The sequence below is a fragment of the Manduca sexta genome, chromosome 3 (assembly GCF_014839805.1).
Source record: "Manduca sexta isolate Smith_Timp_Sample1 chromosome 3, JHU_Msex_v1.0, whole genome shotgun sequence".
Taxonomy (NCBI): Eukaryota; Metazoa; Arthropoda; class Insecta; order Lepidoptera; family Sphingidae; genus Manduca; species Manduca sexta.
Window position 1 is genome coordinate 4,388,433 of NC_051117.1, and position 23,695 is coordinate 4,412,127.

The 23,695-nt window shown below is 36.9% G+C and overlaps 3 protein-coding genes across 3 annotated transcripts in view; 1 reads left to right on the forward strand and 2 right to left on the reverse strand.

Annotated features, from left to right (window-relative positions):
• Positions 1-1,436: 1,436 nt before the first annotated feature.
• Positions 1,437-23,695, reverse strand: part of LOC119189321 — a 155,760-nt gene continuing 133,501 nt past the window's right edge. Inside the window, exons 2-3 of the mRNA XM_037438548.1 lie at positions 1,889-2,011; positions 1,437-1,450 (exon numbers count right to left, since the gene is read on the reverse strand). Of these exons, the coding sequence (XP_037294445.1) occupies positions 1,437-1,450; positions 1,889-2,011 (137 nt within the window). The remainder of the gene's footprint in view (positions 1,451-1,888; positions 2,012-23,695) is intronic.
• LOC115456023 (tubulin beta chain) lies at positions 9,586-11,397 on the reverse strand. Its single transcript, XM_030184867.2, is given in 3 exon segments — positions 9,586-10,585; positions 10,587-10,922; positions 11,223-11,397. Coding segments are annotated over 3 exon segments (1,344 nt in total). The 5' UTR covers positions 11,280-11,397; the 3' UTR covers positions 9,586-9,634.
• Positions 12,889-15,289, forward strand: LOC115456024 (tubulin beta chain-like). Its single transcript, XM_030184868.1, has 2 exons — positions 12,889-13,060; positions 13,927-15,289. The coding sequence occupies exons 1-2, from the start codon at positions 13,004-13,006 to the stop codon at positions 15,211-15,213; spliced, it is 1,344 nt and encodes a 447-aa protein (XP_030040728.1). The 5' UTR covers positions 12,889-13,003; the 3' UTR covers positions 15,214-15,289.

Sequence of the window (23,695 nt, forward strand, 5' to 3'; positions counted from 1 at the left end):
CGGTGAAATTCAGTACTATACAGAATAAGTAACTTTTTGCAGATGTTCTGTTTCTTTTATCACGTATGAGTATGTGAAGACCCTAATTAACTTGAGTATCCAAATACCTTATAAGGATTGCATGTATGGATGTGTGAATATTTTGGCTTTTACGATAAGACCCAAAATCCGGCCCCACTTCCTAGGTGTAACGTTGAGTCCAAGTATTATTTCTTTTAAAGATAAGCCCTAAAATACATCCCCACTTCCTAGGTATAAGGACTTTATAGTACGTAGTGACTATCAATAAAACCTCAACTAACTTTTAGACGGCTCATCAACCCAACTCACAATTCCAGACAATCAAACGCACTTAAGATAAATATGGATCGCGGTAAGTAAATATTCTGATTAGTATACACTCCAACTAGCCGACCACAAGCCGTCAGACGTTAGTTATTAAGCCATCCGACATCCAGGTGCCCATTTGTCACACCACTGATTATTTGATGACATTTTACTTAGGCACAACAAGCTTGTGATGTTTTATTCCATCCCCCACGGAGTGACTGCGGTGAAAGGTCAAAATACCGGGCCGTCTGTCACACCGAAGTGTAACGTATTTATTACATACTAGCTGACCCGACGGACGTTGTCCTGTCTTAACTATGTATGCACGCGCGCATTCCGTCGATCGCTGACAGTTATTTCAAACCACTGATAGTTATGTAAAATTAATACTGTCGTTAAGTTTTCTTAAATTTTCTAATTTTCCGCGCAATTATTTGATTTTTTTCTTTCATAAGAACCTTCTCCGGACAAACACAACAATAAAAAAAATCTTGTTTCATAGTTAAATCTACTGACTCACGATATCTAGTATACATTCCAATTACAATATGTTTATTCAAAACGAAAACCACATTTTATATTTCAGACAGTCAAAAATATGAGCCTAGCCTATTTCAACTAATCATATTTAGCGTTCTGAATTTAAATATTTACTATAAAATATCATCTCATTTGCTAAAATCATGCTTCGGTGTAACGTCAGCCAGTTCTCAGCGGGAGGATGTCGCGGTTACGCCAAAGTATATCTCCTCATGCATAATACCATCCCTTTAACAAAAGAAACGTGGCGTTTTCCTCACAAGTCGTATTGTAAAGAACTTTTAATAGGGGACAAAAGTTTGCTCACAATAGCAAATTTTAAAAGAACCCTGAGCGCCAACGGGCATCATACTTTGTGTGGTTCACGTAGAAATTGCCGAACTATTTTAATCATTTTAAAAGGGAACGAAGTTTTTTCTACGAAAGTAAACAAGTAGAGCGCGTGCAAACGTAGGAAAGTAGTTTATAATTTTATGAAGAGTGGTTTCTCGTCAGTGTACGGAATAGGTTATCAAAGACCGGGCTTTGTTTACGAAATATGAGTGCCGTGCCGAGATACAAAAACTTTACACGTTGCGTCCTTTGGAGAAAAATAATAAGAGACGATCTTCGTGTAATATATTCGTATCTCGATATAATGCCGTGATCTAAACTTATTCTTCTACAAACATTTTATTTAAATACCATTTCCAGATTTCAATATGTTTAAACTTTTAGATTAATTTTTTAAAATCTTTATTTCAGGAGCTTGGTCTTAATTTCACAACCATGTTGTTCCATACGTACAATATCAAACATCGTATTCCATTATAAGATTCTTTCACGGGTGTTGACTCTCTTTTCACTATGTCAGAAATATTTTTTTATAAAAACTCTAGCCACTTCCAAAGCTGGAACCGACAAAAAACTAAATTAATTATTAGATTCATTAAAGTTTCAAAATGATTGTTCTAAAAAAACATTCTTTAAAACGATTCAAGAGATGCTACACCATCGTTGTTAAATTCAATAAACTCACCAAGTTCAGAGCCGCAGACGCGCGGGATAATCTCCAGGATGGCGGAGCAGGAGGCGTCTTCGAAGCACAGCTGCCGCGCCAGCAAGCAGTTCAGTATCGCCATAGTCCCCTTTATCCCGGGCCCTGTCGACAAAACATTGATTTTAGGTTCATCATCATCTAGCCTTTAGGCTATATCTTTATAAAATATATCACTGCTGGACATAGGCCTCCCCCAATATGCACCGTTTTACCCTGCCTTCGGCCTGTCGCATCCAGTTCTTGCGAGCGACTTTTCGCCGATCGCCACTCCACCTACCTGGAGTTTAGGTTATCAATAGGCTTCACCCATGCTATGGTGGTAGTGTCTTTCTTTTTAAAAGCACCAGGTATTCTATGGATAATGATGATCATTCTAGTTTCATCAAACTTATCTAACATTATATTTATTTATTTATTTCATTTTAGGAAGGCTTACAGACTAATTTACAATTATATAACAATATATTCTAACAAATTGCTGACAATAAGCCTCCACCTATAGATAACTTAAATAAGCGCCTTACATGTATAATCGAAATTATAGTAAATTTATAATTGAATCGGTCATTTCAAAAACCACTTAAGTCACATTTTTTCCAACATGCGTTTTTTTGCAGAAAATGCTTCCTCAAAGGTCTCTTAACAACTTCTATTTCACTTCCATCAACTAAAGCCTATGATTTGAAAGTGCCCATCAATAAAAAAAAAAAATAGATGATTTAAAACAAGTTGAAAATAGCATTCTGGAAGAGCATATGCCATTTTATAACAACATTTTTAGCTGGCCAACTGCAATTATTGAAAATAATCCAGATGAGAATGATGGAGAATATGACTATGTACCATAAAAATATTAAAAATAACAAGTTAATGTATCTAAAATGTTAATAAGATTATTTTGAAGTGCAATTCTTAATTATAAGCAATAAAAAATATGATTACTGCGATTGTTTTGCTTAAATTATATGTCACTAAACATATTCCTTGCTAAAACAACATAAGTCAAGAACTGTTTTCCAGATGTTTTTCATTATTTCTATTAATAAACTGTAAAGATTATACGCTATTTTAATTTCTTATCACTCAAATACTAAACTAAACATTAAAAAGCCCTTTAAAACTCATTTGTTTGTGTATGAAACAGTTTTTATTGATTTCTGAAAAATTATAATTCTGTGACTTATGAGATTTTTGAAATGACCGATTCAATTATAGTATATTATATTATAGCTTATAATCTTCCTCGACAAATGGGTTATCCAACACTAAAATAATTTTTCAATTCGTCCCAGTAGTTTCTGAGATAAGCGCCTTCAAACAAACACTTCAGCTTTATATAATAGTATAGATTACGTATCTTCATTAAAAAAAAAGCTTGCTCATACCATCACAAACATGAATCTAACTGAAAACTCGAAATTCCGTATCCAACGGCACACCGTCTATCAAATAAAAGTCGACTTGAACTGGATAAATAACGTAATTGATACAATCTGGCCTAGATGGAAATATATCTCCGACTCGAAATAACTGCAAGACCGACAGTATTGATCCGGCGCAGTTGAAAGCCGAATGCGTTTATGTAATTGGCTTTATTATTGGCCTTTTAATGTTGGCTTCAAATCTCTTGAAATTGCGGTCTTTGATTTTGGAATTTGAATCGTGAATGCGATGCATCTACGTTTTAACTTAATTGAAGTTTGTTGAAAGGGGATGTTTCTACGATAATTGGAGTTTAAACATGAGTATTGCTATTACACGGTTCTGTAGAATTCGATGCTGTAATACTCCAGATTCTAGTAAACGGGAATATTGGAAGTATGTTTGATACATATTTCATAAAATGGACATTATATAATAATATTTTTTTTAACTCAAATATTTCCTATTTGGTTTTGGATTAGTCATATTACGATTTCCAGAATTGTCCAGATTTACTTCTAGATGTACATTGATTTATCAAATAGTGAAACCTTGCCCTCATCCATCACCTAATTTCCGTAAACTCGCCATACTACAATTATTAATTATGCGGAAAAATATCTTTATACCGGTATCAATCTAGCCACGGGTTTTAGAAAAAATTACAAGTTTGAAATTGTTGTCCTACAAATAGAATAGCCATTTCCAAAACAAGATCCATATGTTCAAAAGCGCAGCATATAAAATATTCACGCGAAATATGAAAGCACAACGGGCGCATTGTCAAAGCAGTGTTGCATAACGTTTGATAATAAATATTTGAATTATAAAAATAACCACGTTTGGAATACATGTTAATGTTTTAATATCCCTTCTGTGGTTGGTACGTCGCCGCCATGTTCCACCGCAGTGACCTTTGGACTCGAGTTTCGCTGCACCGCAGTACGTGGGCCAAATTTAATGCTTATTTTAGGTGTTGTCTGGAAATTTATACTTTTAATGAAATGTACTGGAGCGTCGCCAATGTGCAGATAAGGAATTTCGTTGTATTAGGTGTGTGGTATTTCCTTATTTTAGTGTTTGTATTGTCCTGAGATGTCTTAGTTATGTTATGTTACTTATTTTTTTATGTTTGTATCCAATTATTGTTTATGTACTACTTAACGTTATTATTTCTGTGTTCCTTTTGTTGCAATAAAGTTAATTTATTATTATTATTGTTATGTACAATACAATCCAATCCAAACTGGCTGTGAACTTAATCTTTTATATGAAATATACATTAATTGCATGTGATATTTCAATTTCTAGTTCCAGAAACTGCCGCGGTGGCTTAGTTGTATTACGGTATGAAAGCAGTGCTGACTGAGGTCATGGATTCGATGCACGGGTCAGGCAAAGTGATATTTGTTTTTTTACTCAGTATCGGCCCGGAGTCTAGAATTTGTGCCTGATATGGTAATAGGCTCACCAGCTATCACATCAAGGGACGAAATACACACAGCGGAAAGTGGGTGCAGTTGTTGCGCTTCTGGCTACCCTTTTTATGATAAAAGGCGAGAGTTTGTGTCCACATATGTCCCTAGCAGACAGCATTTGCAGTTCAAATAATAAAACAAAGAATGTCTTGTCGTAAAACCTTCTGTATTACGGACCAAGTGGCAAAGGTTATTAGCCACTCTTTTTTATAGCATTTTACATGTATCGTCGCGTGCTTGGCAAAACTGCGAAATAAACACAAGTTTACCGGAATGTTTATGTGAATAGGATAAAGAGAAGGTTATATTTAGGGGATACCTATGTTCGGTAATGTTCATGAGGCTAATGGCCATGAACTAGATATAGTAAGAATGTAAAATATAGAATGTCGATACAAAGATTTTTAGGTGAAGTTATTGATCTGGAAATTTCGGAAAGTTGGAGCACCAGTTGCGCTTCTTCCTACTCCCTAAAGGCGTTTTGTGTTTTACTGGTTTTAGCCTTTTAGTTGTAGACAAGTATATAATAATAATAATAGCGTAGGTTTAGAAATATAGTGCTTTTTTATTATCATATTATGTCCAATTAATGTCAGTTACATTAAAATAATGCATTGGTTTACAAAGGCATCTTAAAAGCATTATGCCAAATTAAATATAAAAGCGGCAAGAGCCGAAAACTGTCTAACTGTCAAAATTGTTACAAAAGTATGGAAAAAGCCAATAAACGATTCAAGTTATGTGATACTTTTGCCTGTTGCTTTGCTTGAAATTATCTGTATATTTTATTAAGATTTAATAAATCTTGTCCATTCCATTCTCAGGTTGTCTTGAAATCGCGGAATGCGAGAAGACCGCCAATTGTAATATACAATAAAGTGTAATAAATAATTAATCAGTAGGTATTTAATTTAAGATAGGCGTATGATTCCATTTTGAAACATATGCTATTGTGTGTTAATTGAAAGACTGTAAACACTAATAAAACTTGTTTTGACATCATGCAAGGAATCCGTTGTATGCCTGGTATTGTTAACTGTGTGTGTGTTTTTTTTCTTTTATACTTTTTTTTTGTTGTATTTATGTGTGTGTATAGAAATAAATGGTTAAAATGGTTTTGTTCTTCATGTAAAGTCGTTGGTCCTGCGTCTGATCTCCGGTCATGTCGGATTGCCGTCTCACCAAACTGTTTGAGTAGAGGAACAAAGCGTACCTGTGTATTATAATATCTCCTGCGTATTTTACTGATATCCGTAGAGATTCGCCGCCGTGGCCGAAATTCGGTTAGGAAGGGATCATTGTCCAAATTAATTTGATATATTGATAGTCAATGTAAAAACAAGAAAGCATGCGGCTGTTGTTTTTTGAACGTAATCTCGGCCTGTAATAGCCAAATAAGAATGCCCGAAATGGTTCATATGAACTATGTCAGACAAATAAAATAGGTCATGCATTAATGACCATTCTGGTATTGCGGGTTTTTATATGTGGGAATAATAATTATTACTATGTGCTGTCCAATTTGTTTAATTGCCATTACTAAAAACGAATGATATTTTGTAAATTTTAGTATCAAAGCATTGTTTTTCTATGCAACAAATAACTTGCTTACCTTCTTGTTCATTTGCATTAAAACAAAATTAAATTATTTCAGACATAAAAGTTTTTTTATGTTTATATTCATCAAAAGTTTCTGATAACATTATTATTGACTTTTATTACATTTGAAGTAGTTGAAAACGTCTAAAGAAATACTAATCTTTGAAATAAGTTATAAGTAGCATCTAAGTTGGAGTACACTTGGAAAGTAATAATCGTAGAAACGAGAGCTTTTAACTTACTGAAAAGCGTTGAGATATTAGGAGTGTGACGTCATTTATCGCTTGAAATAAGTTAGAATGTTTTTTTTAATTACCTCTAGTTTATAATTCCTAAACATGTCATTTATTTGCCGACTGTCTATATCTACTTAATTTTTGTTAAATACTTTAATATGTATCTTTTAAGTAATGCATGCTGTCTTCTTAGATGTAAGATGCACACTGTTTTATACCATATTTTTGATCTTAACCGGTAATGAATTCTTGTGTTATCTTTTTGGAGAACTTATAATAAAAAAAGAAATAAATCAATGGAGAAATTTCTACATTCAGTAAGGGATCATTTTAGAAACCATGGGGCGTTATGTTGCTACTTAGTCAATATTAAATTAAACTTCTGTGCTTCGGTCCATTGAAGGATTTGTTGCAGAATTAAAAAAACTAAATATTCAGAGTTTATTTTTCTTATTAATTTTTATAGTTTATGACCGCCCGCGATGGTTTATCTGTGCTAAAGTAAATTTAAAGTTCTTATTCGTTTAAACGAGTCGCCTTGCTGTGAATTAGCTAGTGTGATAAGAGCCTTTTTTAATTGCTTTGAATGACGAGACGAGCTTGTGCTTCGCCTGATGGTAAGCGATACGACAGCCCATATACAGTAGAAACACCATCCAACACCTTGAATTACAAAGCATTGTTTGGAATTCCACTGCGCTCGCCATCCTGAGACATGAGATGTTCAGTCTTATTATGTCCAGTAGCCTTAATTTTACCTGATCATGAGGAACAATCGGCCTTATACTCAAGATTTCACAGCCCAAATATTGCTGTCTAGTTACAATATTATCATAAAACCTGCATTTTATTAGGAACTACGCTGTTTTTCATCAATAAAAGTTGCACTTACATTGAAAGCATGGGGACCTTGACAATGAATGAGGTTTTAAACAGTCTCAAAAGGCTGATGAAAAGGCACCAAGGTGAGCTTAAGGCAATCTGGTACGAATAAAAGCGAACTAGTTCAAGGGTGCCCTCTGAGATTTTGAATTCTGAATCTGAATAGCCTAATGTGAAAGTAATTTTGAATGGTGGTTTCAGGGACTTCCCTTTGTATATATTCTTTTTATTATTTTTAATTATTTACCAGAATATTTAAAGTATCAATGGTTGAAAAAAGGATTCCTTTTGATATCTTTGAATTCATACGATCGCGATTTCTTACGTCGGCAAAAAGAGAGGAAAATCTTAAAAATCAGGTTTTAAGATGAATAGATACAGTGAAATTCCGCATTTTGTATAAACATGTCTTTATAATTAAGACAATCCGTTCTTATGTTACGAGTATTTTTTTTGTTAAAATTTTGAGTAAATGTGAAGTCTGCCCGCGCTAGGATGGTGGACTAAGGCCTAATCCCTTTCAGTAGTAGAGGATGCCTATGCCCAGCAGTGGGACAGTATACAATACAGGGCTGATAGTGTTATATTATTATTACCTTTTTCCGATTTATTGCGAGAGGAAACCAATCAAAATAGTATGTGTAAGCATCATTCTTTATTCGTTACTTTTGTTCGCGATCAATGTGAAGATAGAAATAATTGAGATCATTGTTTTCGTAGTGATAGAGGCATGATGTATGAAGTAAATAAACCAAAAGGGCTAGTCATTAGCTAGCACATCTAGAAATACTATACAAAGAAGTTTATTTTGACTGCCTTTTAGGTTTTTCTGTTCAGTATCAGCCCGGAGTCTGGAATTTGTGCCCGATATGGCGATAGGCTCGCCCCCTATCAAATCATGGGACGGAACACACTTGGCGAAAAGTGGGTGCCCTGGATGCGCCTCTGCATACCCCTTCGGGGATAAATGCGTGATGTTGTGTGTGTAAGTTTATTTGGTACCTTTTACATTTTTTTACGTGAACATCTGCTTACCCAGCCTTTGTTTATTCACGATCTTTCAACAATAGAATTAGCCCAAAAATACGCTGGCTCCCAAAAATATTAAGCCCTGTAGAGTTGTCACGATCCACTCGTATTAGAGCCGCCGAGGCAAGCTCAAAATAAGTGGCTTTATTTGTACCAGTCCTGAGACGGCCGTTGAATAATTTAAATGTATGACATTTGTAGTCCGATGTAGATTATGCTTAATATTCTGGTGGTGCAGTTGAAATAGATGAGCTTGATATAGGTTACAGGGACGAGAATAGCAATTTTGGATTTGGGGAATAAAATGTGAATTTTAGGTTGTACACGTGGAAGTTACGTAGTAGTTTGTGGTGTAGAGGAAATTGGGATGGTTGTGCTTGCAATATCATGATAAGGCTCTGTTGGCAATAAATCTGAAGTGTTTTAAAGAAACGATTTTCGTAGAAGGTAATTATGAATTATGATCTTTGGTTTAAATGACCGGAGAAGAATATCGGTAAGGATCAATGTTAGAGAGGATGAGAATTGGAACTTGGAATATTCCTGCATTTTTCGTCAGCATTGATTTCGAATTAGAAAACTAATAGTTTGTGAACAATTTCAGTAATTTTAAGACTGCATTGGTGGTTTAGTTCTATTCGTGCGCAGTACGACCACTGCTGTGAGACCCCCTGTTCAAATCCGGGTATAAGGAGTGATATTTGAGTTTATCTGCTCACTATCAACATAGGACTTTGGAATTTGGTAGTGTTTGTGTAACAAACTTGTTATGGTAATGATTTCATACATTTAATAACATTGAAATTAAACTAACTGGATTTATAGTTTTGTATTAGTTAAGCGTATTCAACTTTATAATATGTATTGCAAATACAAATTTTGTAATAGAATTAAGCGGGCAGTTTAGTATCATATATTGAAAATACAAATGCAAACGTGTTTATGACAAATATATTTCGCATTTGATGTATAACACTATTGCAGGTATGAGTTGCATATAAGTAAATTATTGCAATAATAAAACTACTCATAAAATATAATGAAAGTATAATGAAAATTCTTAACAAAACAATAATAGTCTAATCTCCTTCGTCACCGCCTTCCTCTTCTTCATCGAATTCACCCTCCTCTTCGGCCGTGGCGTCCTGGTACTGCTGGTACTCAGACACCAGGTCATTCATGTTGCTCTCGGCCTCCGTGAACTCCATCTCGTCCATGCCCTCACCCGTGTACCAGTGCAGGAACGCCTTGCGCCGGAACATCGCCGTGAACTGCTCCGAGATGCGCTTAAACAGCTCCTGGATCGCCGTAGAGTTGCCGATGAACGTGGCGGACATCTTCAGCCCCCGCGGCGGGATGTCGCACACGGCGGTCTTCACGTTGTTGGGGATCCACTCCACGAAGTACGACGAGTTCTTGTTTTGGATGTTCATCATCTGCTCGTCCACCTCCTTCATGGACATGCGGCCGCGAAACACCGCCGCCACTGTCAGGTACCGGCCGTGCCGAGGGTCACATGCCGCCATCATGTTCTTAGCATCAAACATTTGCTGCGTCAGCTCGGGCACAGTCAGCGCACGGTATTGCTGACTGCCGCGCGATGTCAGTGGCGCGAATCCGGGGATGAAGAAGTGCAAGCGAGGAAACGGTACCATGTTCACCGCTAGCTTGCGCAAGTCTGCGTTCAGCTGCCCGGGGAACCGGAGACACGTGGTGACGCCCGACATCGTCGCGGACACCAGGTGGTTCAGGTCGCCGTAGGTCGGTGTGGTCAGCTTTAGAGTGCGGAAGCAAATATCGTAAAGCGCTTCATTATCGATGCAGTACGACTCGTCGGTGTTCTCCACCAACTGATGCACCGAGAGCGTTGCATTGTATGGTTCTACTACAGTATCTGATACTTTGGGTGATGGCACGATGCTGAATGTGTTCATAATACGGTCGGGGTATTCCTCTCGAATTTTGGAAATAAGTAAAGTTCCTAGCCCCGCACCCGTGCCTCCACCCAAGGAATGCGTTAGCTGGAATCCCCTGAAGACAGTCGCACCCCTCAGCCTCTTTTCTTACTACATCTAAGACAGAATCGACGAGCTCGGCCCCTTCCGTGTAATGCCCCTTGGCCCAGTTGTTACCCGCTCCGGACTGTCCGAACACGAAGTTATCAGGTCGGAAGATCTGTCCGAAGGGTCCCGAGCGCACTGAGTCCATGGTGCCGGGCTCGAGGTCCACGAGAATGGCGCGCGGCACATACTTGCCGCCGGTGGCCTCGTTGTAGTACACGTTGATGCGCTCCAGCTGAAGGTCAGAGTCTCCGTGGTACGTGCCAGTTGGGTCGATTCCGTGCTCGTCAGATATCACTTCCCAGAACTGTAATAACGACATATGGACATTTTATGGATGGCAATAAGTGGGTATTGATTCAGAGTTCTGATAAACTCCATTATGATATATAGTGGAATACATTGACATAGAAATGACCTTGGATTCCGTCAAACATCGTTAGACAAATAAATCTTTATTAGTCCTAACTGACATGGGTTTTAGTCATTTATATTTACGAAATCTCGAAAGGGTCGATTTTTTGTTTCGAACAAATGTTAGAAACTGACAGCTAAAATGAGCAACTATGATAATCAAAGTGCGCAAAAACATTTTTATGTCTCTTACCTTGGCTCCAATTTGGTTGCCGCATTGGCCGGCTTGGATGTGTACAATTTCCCTCATTTCGGATTAAACTTAAGATAGATGCTTCGCAAGACCGCGACGCGACTCTACGTACGAAATCCAATAAAACAATGAGAAAAAAAGCAATTCGAACCTCATTACATTTTTTAAATCGAATTTCAAGTTGGCCTCGATTTTTAAAACCGGCCAGGAATATATTTTGGTGGTATACAGACTTTTTAAAGTTAATATTCCGTTAAAAATTTTTATTTATGTTTATACATTTTGAGCATTTAGGGATATTTGATTAGATACAATATTATGGTCCAAGTGCAAGAGCGTCGCCAGGTGATGGCCCAGGGGGAGAGGGTGGGGGAGGTGCAAGTTGGTATGGAGAATGAGAAAATTATGAATTATAGGTAAAGTCAAGAGCACATGTGCTTCCTCCGCTTCCCTTCTCGCGCTTTAACAATAACACAGAGCAGAGCGAAATTGAGCGTACGGAATATTAGGAATAGAATTGTTGATTTCATTCGAGTTTTAGAACGCCTGGGGGGGGGGGGGGGGCAGCATGCTTTGGCGTTATAAAGTATTTTAGAAACTTATTTAGTGTAAGAGGCTTTTCACGCTCTTTCTCTGAGGTTTTTCTTTTTCTCTGAGATTCTGGGTTCGAATCCTGGGTCGGGCAAAGTAATATTTAAGTTTTTTTGCTCAGCACAGCCCGTAATCTAGAATTGGTGCTCGATATGGCGATAGGCTCATCCCCTATCACAACATGGGACGGAATACACTTGGCGAAAAGTCGGTGACCTAGTTACGCCTCTGCATACCCCTTCGAGGATAAATGCGTGATGTGTGTGTGCTTTTTATGCGGGCGAAGCCGCGAGTAATACTCTGTTTTTAATATTACACGAACTAATTATAACTTTTCGCAAATATTCGAATCAAAAACAGTTCGTATTGTGATAATTTCGAAACGCGTCTGCATTACTGTTGTTAATATGCACGGCTTAATGACCTGGATAGACAATGTCAGTTTTGTGTATAAAGTTACACGTCCATTTTGCAAAATGGTTTAATTCTCTTTTATATGCAATGTATGAGAGAAATGCTTTGTTTGAACACTACTAACTGGTTTCTGCATGCGGTTAAATTTATATTTTGACGTAAAATATATTGTAAGGTTATTATTATTATTATAATACTAAGTCTTGCCTGCGGCTTCGTCCACGTAAAAATGTTTTTCCAGGATAAAAAGTAGCCTATAGTACTCAGGAGTAATGTAGCTTCCTATTAGTGAAAAAAAAATATCAAAATCGATTAAGTAGTCCTTGAGATTAGCAAATCAAATAAACAAATTGTTCAGCTTTATAATATTAGTATAGAATATAGATTTATTCTTGATACTAATTAAAATATTAAGGCAAAAGAAATAAAATTTAGAATTTTCTACATAGCGATAAAATAAGTCAAAAGAAATATAATTTACAATATTCTATAGCTAGATAACTACATATAGGAAGTCGCCGCACAAAACTAAATTAAAAAATGTTAATAAAACAGTTTCAAATGGAAATGCAACTGGCCGCTATAATTTTATTTTATATTTGGAATTAAATATGTACGATATACATTTGACATTTATTTGAAGTCTGCCCTGGTTCATTGGCCCTGGTCTGCTCCTCCAGTACATCGTCAACGAACATTTTTTTATATTTTTTACTCTTTACAAATTTTAAAGCCGCGGCTTTTGTTTATGAAGCTGTATTTAAAGTGAAGTCATTATGAGGGAAATCGTTCACATACAAGGCGGACAGTGTGGAAATCAGATTGGAGCTAAGGTATTTTGTTTTTACCACAAAATTACGAATGAGTAACTTGCCCAGTTTTAATCGTCCTTACTGCCCTAGAAAAATTAAAACATCAACTCGAAGTTAAACACAAAGCCTTGTAAGAGGCTGAACTGCACTGGTCATTTCCAGAGTACATGCTTACCTCGTATTGATCCCAACCATGTCCTTCAAACAAAACCTCTATAGTCCTTGTACAGTATTGCCAGACGATACTAGCACTTAAAAACATTGCTGTCAAGCAGGATTGTCTATCATACGAAGGACCAAGTAAGTATACCAGTGCATGGGTCGAATTTAGATCACTGAGCGTAGCCTTTTTGTAACACTGCACAAAAGGGATTTGTGATTTTTTTTTTTAACTGCAACTTTTTGGACTCCCTAATGTCGTTTACAAAGTGCAAAGACAGTAATATTTTGACCATTACTACGTGTTGCTTGCGGCTTCGCCCGCGTGCATAGCCTCTGCTATTACAAAAGCCTGTAAAACATTGTAGCGATTCATAGTGACGCCTATATAACCCTAGCGTCGGCTATTTAAAGAATCCTATTAATACCCACGGAAGCAAATTACTGGGATAAAAAGTAGCGTATGCGTTAATTAAGGATATGGTCTATCTGTGTACTAAATTTCATTCAGATCTGTTGAGCTGTTTTTGGATTTACATCGAACAAACATCCAAACATGTTCACGGATTTTCATATTTATAATATAAGTTAGAATTAAGATAAAACATTATCATTTCACAGCCCGAAAGCAAAGTTAGGAATTAGTTTTGTCAATTGTTTATAATAATTATTTACTAATTCATAAGTTATTTTAACCAATTCTTATTAAACCTTCATTAATTTTTCAGTTCTGGGAGGTGATATCAGACGAGCACGGCATTGATCCCACAGGCACGTATCATGGAGACTCAGATCTTCAGCTAGAACGCGTTAATGTTTACTATAACGAGGCCTCCGGCGGCAAGTATGTACCGCGAGCGGTTCTCGTGGACCTCGAGCCCGGCACCATGGACTCAGTGCGCTCGGGACCTTTCGGACAGATCTTCCGACCTGACAACTTCGTGTTCGGACAGTCTGGAGCCGGCAACAATTGGGCCAAGGGACATTACACGGAAGGAGCTGAGCTGGTGGACTCAATTCTTGATGTAGTCAGAAAAGAAGGGGAGGGCTGCGACTGTCTTCAGGGATTTCAGATGACACATTCTTTAGGTGGAGGCACTGGGGCGGGGTTAGGGACATTACTTATCTCCAAAATACGGGAAGAGTATCCAGACCGTATCATGAACACGTTTAGCGTTGTGCCATCACCCAAAGTATCTGATACTGTAGTAGAACCGTACAATGCAACGCTCTCGGTGCATCAGTTGGTGGAAAACACCGACGAAACGTACTGCATCGACAATGAGGCTTTATATGACATTTGTTTCCGCACTCTGAAGCTGACCACGCCGACCTACGGCGATCTGAACCACCTGGTGTCCGCGACGATGTCGGGTATCACCACGTGTCTGCGATTCCCCGGGCAACTGAACGCCGACTTGCGCAAGCTGGCGGTGAACATGGTACCGTTTCCTCGCTTGCACTTCTTCATCCCCGGGTTCGCGCCACTGACATCACGTGGCAGCCAGCAATACCGGGCGCTGACGGTGCCCGAACTAACGCAGCAAATGTTTGACGCAAAGAACATGATGGCAGCGTGCGACCCTCGGCATGGCCGATACCTGACGGTTGCGGCGGTGTTCCGCGGTCGCATGTCCATGAAAGAGGTGGATGAGCAGATGATGAACATACAAAACAAGAACTCGTCGTACTTCGTGGAGTGGATCCCTAACAATGTGAAGACCGCCGTGTGCGACATCCCGCCGCGGGGGCTGAAGATGTCCGCCACGTTCATCGGCAATTCTACAGCGATCCAGGAGCTGTTCAAACGCATCTCGGAGCAGTTCACAGCGATGTTCCGGCGCAAGGCGTTCCTACACTGGTACACGGGCGAAGGCATGGATGAGATGGAGTTCACGGAGGCCGAGAGCAACATGAACGACCTGGTGTCTGAGTACCAGCAGTACCAGGACGCCACGGCCGAGGAGGAGGGCGAGTTCGATGAAGAAGAGGAAGGAGGCGACGAGGGAGACTAGATGTTTTTGATAAGTTTTATTGTTTTATTTTTATAGATTTATTATATACAATATACATTATACATTATTACCACGATTCCCTTGATTTCATTTGACGTCAATAACATTACCCACAGATAATTATTATGAACTACAAAATGGTTAGTTTGTGTGATCGAATGAATTTATAATATGCTGCTTAATGGGTTCTTCACGTATTATTATTTTATTGGAGGTTATGTTGTATGTAGTCTGTAGTCTTCATTAAACAAAATAGGAAGTAGAAAAAGCAACTAATGGATTTAAGCACAACCTAATTTCATTCATATCAACTGTTATTGTTGGTTTACTAGGCAACAGTCCGGGCAGTTTTGAATAAAAATGTTTCTTTTTCAATAAAATTCGGCGTTAGCGCCAGATTCCCGGTGCTGTGTTCGCGGACCGCGGGCATTGTTCCATCATTGCGTGCTCGCGTTCAGCATTCATATTGTGCTCTGAATATGCAGTGGTCTATTAATCATTCTGTTCCGAGTGGGTGACTTCAAATATGTAAGCTGAAGTGGGTTAATAAATCGATGGCTTCTAAGTAAACTATGGTATATGAAAAAATAGCAATATTCCTATGTACTGTTTACTACCAAATCCATTAAAAAGAAGGTAGAAAATGATTTTTAATTATTTTTTTTCAACGTTTAATAACTTTTAAATTAAGTGGGTTTGGTAGTAAACAGTAATGATAACCAAATGCTAAAAAGTGAATATCGCTAGTTTTCCACATACGATAGTTTAACTAGGGGCCATCGAAATGTGAACTGAAGACATTATAAGTAAATACAGAAGACGTTAGATAAAGTAAACGCAGAATTCGTTGAACTGATTTCAAATAGCATCTAAGGTATCATTAATTTGTGGCGGAGACTGAAAGGTACGATTCTGAAATAAACCTTCCATTTAATCCTTTGGAGACGTCTTTATTAAATCTTTTATTCCAAGAAGCTGTGTTGCTAGTTAGAGTACAAATAACCTAGATTCCGAGGGATACTAAAGAACTGATTCTAGATATCCTTTGTTTTGTAAGCCACGTTTCCTTCTCGGATCTTTTATTCTAAGAAGAGATAGCTGCGCGTAAACTGCAACAAACTAAATATTCAGAGTAGCGCTAATGAAACACTACATCTATAAATAATGTCCTGTTGAACAAACAAACTAACCGGTTAACTCTGTGATAATTCCGAAGGCACGCCACGCTATATACGCATTAGAACGTTATCGGGAAAATCCAATGTCCATAACAGAAATTAAATTCAAATAAAAATGGAAATACTTTGATTTACTGAAATAATATTGTGTATTAAATTGTTTGGCGTTATCTGGGGTATAGGTGAGGTTATATTAATATCAACCTTGTATTATATGCTGTCTTGCTGTTGGGTATGGCACTCTTCTACTTCTGATAGGGTTAAGGTCTTATTCCATCACGCTGGCCTATTGCGGATTGGTAGACTTCACACACCCTGAAAATTCCTAGACAACTGCTAAGGTATGCAGGTTTCCTCACGATATTTACACCATTAAAGCAAGCGATAATTCACAAATAATATACACATTATTTTATGTCATGACAGTCTGTCCCACAATCAACTAGATCATCGTCGTTTTGGCAATGTAGGCAAGCAATATAGACAAGGTTTCCTTCCTATAATCATCATCTTCATCAGCCACATAAAATCCACTGCTGAACATAGGCCTTCCCTGGATTTCCAGATGAGTCCAATTAATGCTAATAGATAATAAAACGTATCGCAATGACATATCATAGCGAGAAGTCACGTGGTTAAAGCGAACGAATAGAAAAAGCCTCATTAAAATGGATCCATTTGTTTGAGAGCTACAGACAGACATACTGATATATAGACAAACGGATTCACACCTAAATAAATGCATCAAAATTGGTCATCAAAATTACAGATATAGAAACAGAAACTCACTTAAAACCTTAGCGCCCATCTTTTTTCATGGTGGGTTAAACACTGAATATAGAGAATAGAAACGTTGGCAACTCTTCGTCCTGTGATGTTAAATGATGTTTTTGTTTATAATACCACATTTTTTTTATAATGAGTGTTTTGTTGATGGTCGGGTATATTTTTTTTAATAAAATTTTTAAATATGGCGGAATGATACTTTTTCTTTCTCAACATTGAATGTCATTTAATCTTCGAACTATTAATTAAACATGAAAATCGGTCCAGCAGCCTAGCTCAAAACACACATATTGCCTATTCCTACTATATCCTCATTATAACAGTCCTGCAACAAGCATTAACCTTACTGCCTACCCTTTCACCAAACAACCAAGCACAATTTCCTGAAAAACCCGTCGCCACTAGCACGCTTTTGTGGAACACATTAGTGGAATTGATCAGATAAGCCCACGCTCACACAATCACACCTATGTGTCCACAAAGAGTTTAATTTGAGTGCATTTTGATAAATAACTTCGGCTCGGAATTATATTGGTTTTCGTCGATATTTTCGTGGTAAATTTATAAATATTTGTGTCGCCGCGTAATGAAGTTACACTAGGTTATGAAATTTGTTATGAAATGTGACTGTGTTCGCGCAATACAACCCTGTGGCTTCTCAGGGATAGGGTAGCAGCAAAAGATTATTTTTACTGAGTAATTATATTAAAGAGATTAAACGAAAAAAAATACTTGTTTTATATGTTTATAGGGGGCAGAATGTCGAACTTGAGTAGAAAGGCTGTAATATATTACTTAATGTAATGGAAATAAAACTATTTTTCGGACTGTGTAGAGCGTCGGTGTTTCACGTCGGTTATTTTACGAGCTATATGTTATTGTAACTTTGTCTTTTCGGACGACCAACACCCCAGTCTCTTCGTGACCATGAAGGCTATAATTTTTGAAAAGTCGAGAGATATAATAAAAAAAAAACAGCGATAAAATCATCAAAATTGTTTTATGTCAGTGCCTAATATTCGTGTATGAATTATAAGTTTCTGTGTCGTATACGCATTGTTAATTTATTATTAAATGTATAAACATTAAAGATCAAAATTGCAGCATTAACGTTATTATTTTGTGTTAACAAATCTATTGCATATTTTCTGGTAATGCCTATTATGTAATTCTATTTAAATTAATCTTATAAATCTGACACTGTTTTAACTTTGAACACTGTTTGGCTGATGTAAAATATTGTATTTTTTATACGAGCACGGCAAAGTGCGCCACTGCACCTGATGGTAAGTGGAGTGGGGTCCAATAGAATGCCAACTAACGAGAGACAATTATCTCTCAAAAGTCGGCAGCTATGCCGGCCTGTTGGAACCGGATATACATAGGCTGATCCTTGAAAGCGACACACGTACGTGGGCCACAAGGAGTTTTAACGCCTAATGGACGGTGGTTTCTATCCGGTTGGATATAAAATATATCCACTAGCAAAATTTTATTCAAATGTTATAAATTAGTTCTGTTTTTTTCTTAAATAAAATAAAAACAGAAAATTTGTTCAGAAATCATAACTCTGATCTTACGACAGGTTTAAGACAGATGGGAACTACGTAACTCCTTAATTTAGATTGATGGAGCCTTGTAACTTGGCCCTCCCGGTACGTGCAGTAGTCGGTGTACAACATATTACAACCAAAAGATTTAAATATACAGGGTCATTTTGATATAGCATACCTAAAAAAAACCACAAAGGTTACTTCTTGAAAATAATAATTGCTGCTCGTTGCTCGAACTGTAAATGAAACCTTAAAATAAATATAAATAAAAACTATTTTAATTTACAAGACCTAATGCTATTGATCATGGCCTGGGTTAACATACTACTTTCTATCCCCATAATTTGTTCCTATAGGAAATAATGTGTTTTATTAAAGATAGCTCTGGTGCCGTACGTATTTGTACCGCTAAAGACTTCATGTGGCCGAAGTCCTGAGCTGAATATAAGAATATATTAAGGCATTAAGCGTGTTGAAAATAAATGTATTCCTTTTCGTCTCATTAAAAGTTCTCGCAGATTCAACTAAAGGATTCCGTGTGTCCCGTATGATAATTCATTATGTATCTCCCGATCCTGGAAAGGTCATGTGGGAGCGACAAGGATAGAGGACAATAAATGTCGTGCGTGGAAACGAGATAAACATAATTTACGGCAGTTGACTAGCTTTTAGGCGACTTTTAGCCTGTTCAAAATTGGCCACTCGGGCAAATGAGGGAGTGTGGAGTGATGTGAACACTTTGTATAAAAATGCTAGACAATATTTAAAAATCAGACTTGGTACTTAAATTTTTTTTGTTAGGCGTTCCTAGAGTAGACATCAGGGGAAACCAGCGGGTAGGGTATTGGAATTTCCTGGCTATGCCACTGCAGACCCCAGATGGAGAGTGGGGAATGGGAGAAGGGTTGGGAAATTCCTAGGATGCGCGGAGGGCCGCGTTATTGGGGTTACTGCTTAGTATCAGCCCGGAGTCTGAAATTAGTTCATGATGTGGCAGGCTTTTTCCCTATTACATTATGGCACGAAACATAGAGGGCGAAAAACGGGACCTTTGCCTGCCCTTTCGGGGATAAGGGAGCGCTGTGCATGCAGTTAGTATTTTTTAAACTAAAATCTAAACAAGAAAAAAACATAATTCACGGTTACATCCAATTTCAACAAACCAACCGAATTACGTCTATATAACCGACCGGCAGTATCGGAATTTATCGTTTAATTTATTGCCAATGACGTCACAGTATAGTAAACGCGCGATTTTACGACTCACGCCCGTATATACGATATTGGTACGCAATAAGCCAAATTGTCGTATTTTCCCGTATATGCTTTCTGAATAACTTATTAGACCTTTATGTGTTACTAAAGATGATATTTTTAGTAATGTACTTGTATGAACTGGCGATCGAGGAATTGGGCCAGTTGATGTTACTGTTGGTAGGTTTCTCATATGTGAGAGTCCGCCTGGGTAGGTACCACTGCATTGTTTATTTCTGCCGTCAAAAACAAGTGTGTAGTCACTGTTGTCTACCGGTTTGAAAAATTGCAAGTGTAACTACTGGACATAAAACTTAACATCTCATGTCTCAGGATGGGGAGCACAGTGGAATACCAAATAATACTTTGTAATCCAAGATGTTGCATGGTGTATCTACTGTTTATGGGCGGTCGTTACTTACCATCAGGCGAACGGCAAGCACGTCTCGTCATTCAAAGTAAGAATAAAAAAAAACTGGATGTATAAAGCAGCAGACTAGGCTCTATGGTGTACTTCAATGGGCTGATGATGATGATGAAAAAGCGATTGGTGTGGTCTGATTGATACTTTAAACTATTTTCAACATCTAAACAGTCTAGACAAAACATCTGCAAAAGGTATACAAGGATTATGAGTATAACTTGGTTCATTAAAGAAACTAATCTAAAATGGCGGCACTTATCATGTTCTCTCGCTTATACACTAGTGCCATCTATACTCACTCACGCGCGTATCGTAGATAGCAAAATGCTTTGCTTTCACACCGTCTTGATGTGCTCAGTGATTTTTGTTACGAATTCGTTCTTATAATTCTCTGTTATTTTCAAACTCATTTGTTATTTTTTTTTAATTTTGTTAAAGGACATTGTTCTGTGCCCATACATAATTCGCCCTGGAACCAACAGCAATTGAAAAATGTTTATAATATTTAGAATCATTAATAAATTCTCATGACATATTATTTATAAAACGGACAAGCTGGGATATCGCATTAATCCAAAAAAACGATGAGATTTTGAGGTTATAATTGATAGTAAACATTGAAAACTTTTCAATGTTCAAAGTAGATTTATAGTCCTATCATTTACGCTTTAAATATGCTTTTTATTCATATAAGTACCTATCTAATATACATAAGCCCTAAAGATTCATCACTATGTAGGTATCTGATTATTTTTTACTTAAATCAGGCTATTTTAAGACTTGATTCATATATTTTTTTATAAGTGAAAAGGTACCTTATTATGTAGTTATAGTATTAACATCCTCTAAGAGTACCCTTCAGAATTTATGTATTTTCTATATATATGTACGTATTCCCCGAAGAGACAGACAGAGGTGCACTGTTGAGCATTCACGCTTCATCAGAAGCATGGCATATTTTACACTTTTAGTAGACATGTAGGATTAAATTAAACAAATAAAAAATATTTTCAGTTCATATTATTTATTTCCTCATCACCTACATTGTTTTATAAAATATTATCTGAGTATTGTGCAGGAGGGTTGTTGTTATGGTATTATTTATCAATTCAGTCTTGCCAATCACCATATTAGTTAAATGAATATAATCTTTCATTATATGTACCTCCAATGGTGCAAGTCTTTCTAAAATGATATTTCTGCTATAAGCATGATGTGGAGTATTTGTCCTTAATGAAATTATTTGATGTGAGCGAGTCCGGAGTTCCAACTTTCTATTACAGAGCACGCAGCTTCTACTAACATTGTTACAGCTGAAGTATGTTTAGGCTCTTGGGCCGTGGTCCAACATGCTGTACATATAAGATCAAAGGCTACAACCTGAAAAAAAAACAAACAAACACATTATGCTCAAATTAGAATGGCAATATATTAATATTGTGTCACACGGAAAGCAGATTTATGTATTCAAATCTTCCAGCTGAATTAAATGTAAGAAACCTTCAAGCATATGAGACACATTTTTTAATCAACAATATCCTTGCTAGTTTGCTCTTAAGTTGCCACAGCCACATGCTAAAGTGTGTAGTAGGTAGTATACAGACTCTGGTCGCTGTCTCCACGCAGTTACCAAGAACAGGAACTGAGGAGTGAACTAGAAGTTTGGCGGCAGTTAAACTTGTAGGATTAAAGAAAAATGTGCTTACCAAACGAGGCGCTGTCCATTGTTGTATACAATGGCGAATCTGCTCGTTCTCCAACACCATGGACCCGCCAGCAGAGCCAAATTAATGCAAAAAGCAATTCCCATTTCGTATCCGTTATCAATGCCAGGTAAATTGTTACATCAGTTCACAAAGTCCAGAAATCACAGCCAGTGTATGTCGATATCGTAATCAATCGCACAGAGTCTTTATAATAGCCGAATCATCAATGATACAGTGAGACTCAGAGAATTATAATATATTATATGGAAAGTGAGAGTCTAGTTTATTTGTCTCTGATGTGTGAAGTATGAATGACATTAAATTGAATTGAACAATGAAGTAAGAATTAGGGAGACTACTCGACTAGATTCTGGATCGATTATATCGATCATTTATACAAAAATCGATTTTATTCAACGTAGGGTTATTTTTATTCGGAAAAATATTTTGCCTTATCCCGGAAAATCTTTCACACGGGCGGATCCGATAGTAATTTAAAACTTTTTATATGTATAATTCATAAATATTTTGTACGACAGAAAAATAAATGTTCGCATAATATATTATGCTCTGCTATCTGTACGAAGCTAGGGCGGGTCGCTAATATAGAATCTAAATAAACAAAGTAACTCAATATGAATTAAAAACTAAAAAAAACTTTTTCATAGACGACTTGATCTATAATCAATTTAGTCCTAAAACTAACTACTTATTTATTTGAGACGCATCCACTGCTCGATTAAATATTATTATAATAATTAAAGAACATATCGCCTAACAAATCGAATATATTAAAATGATTCAATAATTAATTATCGGTAATTAGATTTATCGTTTTGTCGAACCGGTACATCTCTATACACAATTAGTTGTAAACATGTCGGCGACTTTGACTTTAAGTCGTTACCATACTTTTATATATTCATTTTGGATGTAGCAGCTTGTCCGTTTTATACACATATTTGCAAATAATATAAAAAAATACATAAATAATTATGGTGTTAGTCACACCTTTGTTGGTTCTGGGGCCATTTTCGACAATGTCCTTTAAAATGAAGAAATGTTGGGCGAGAACCCTTAACATTTGATGGTCCCGGTGAAGGACCGTCTCATAGTATTAATAAATTAGTAAATAGTAATTTTCATTAATAATCATTGTTATGATTGAATGTAATTTTATATTCTTAATTTGAAAAAAAATCTTCGACCTGAAATTTTATATGCTAACTGTACTATCTGTCAACATAAGTACTCGTACAAGCCGCCATTTTAGATTCGTCTTTTAATGCATCGGCTTATACAAGTATATCTCACTTAACTGGTAATACAATCATCCGCCTTTACATAAACCTCGATTCGTAGGCACCTGTGGTCGAGTGAAATTTTGATAGCCAACATTAGGTTCGGATCCATTTATTTTTTTATACTCCAATATACGTTATCCACGCGATTTCTCTCAAGGGCCCTGATTGAACGCGCGGTGAATACACAAGCGTTTCGGTCGTGTTAGCTAATCATTATATATAGCTGTGACGAAATTATCGGGTTTGGTTTTAGGAAGCAGTTTGTATTCAGAATTAT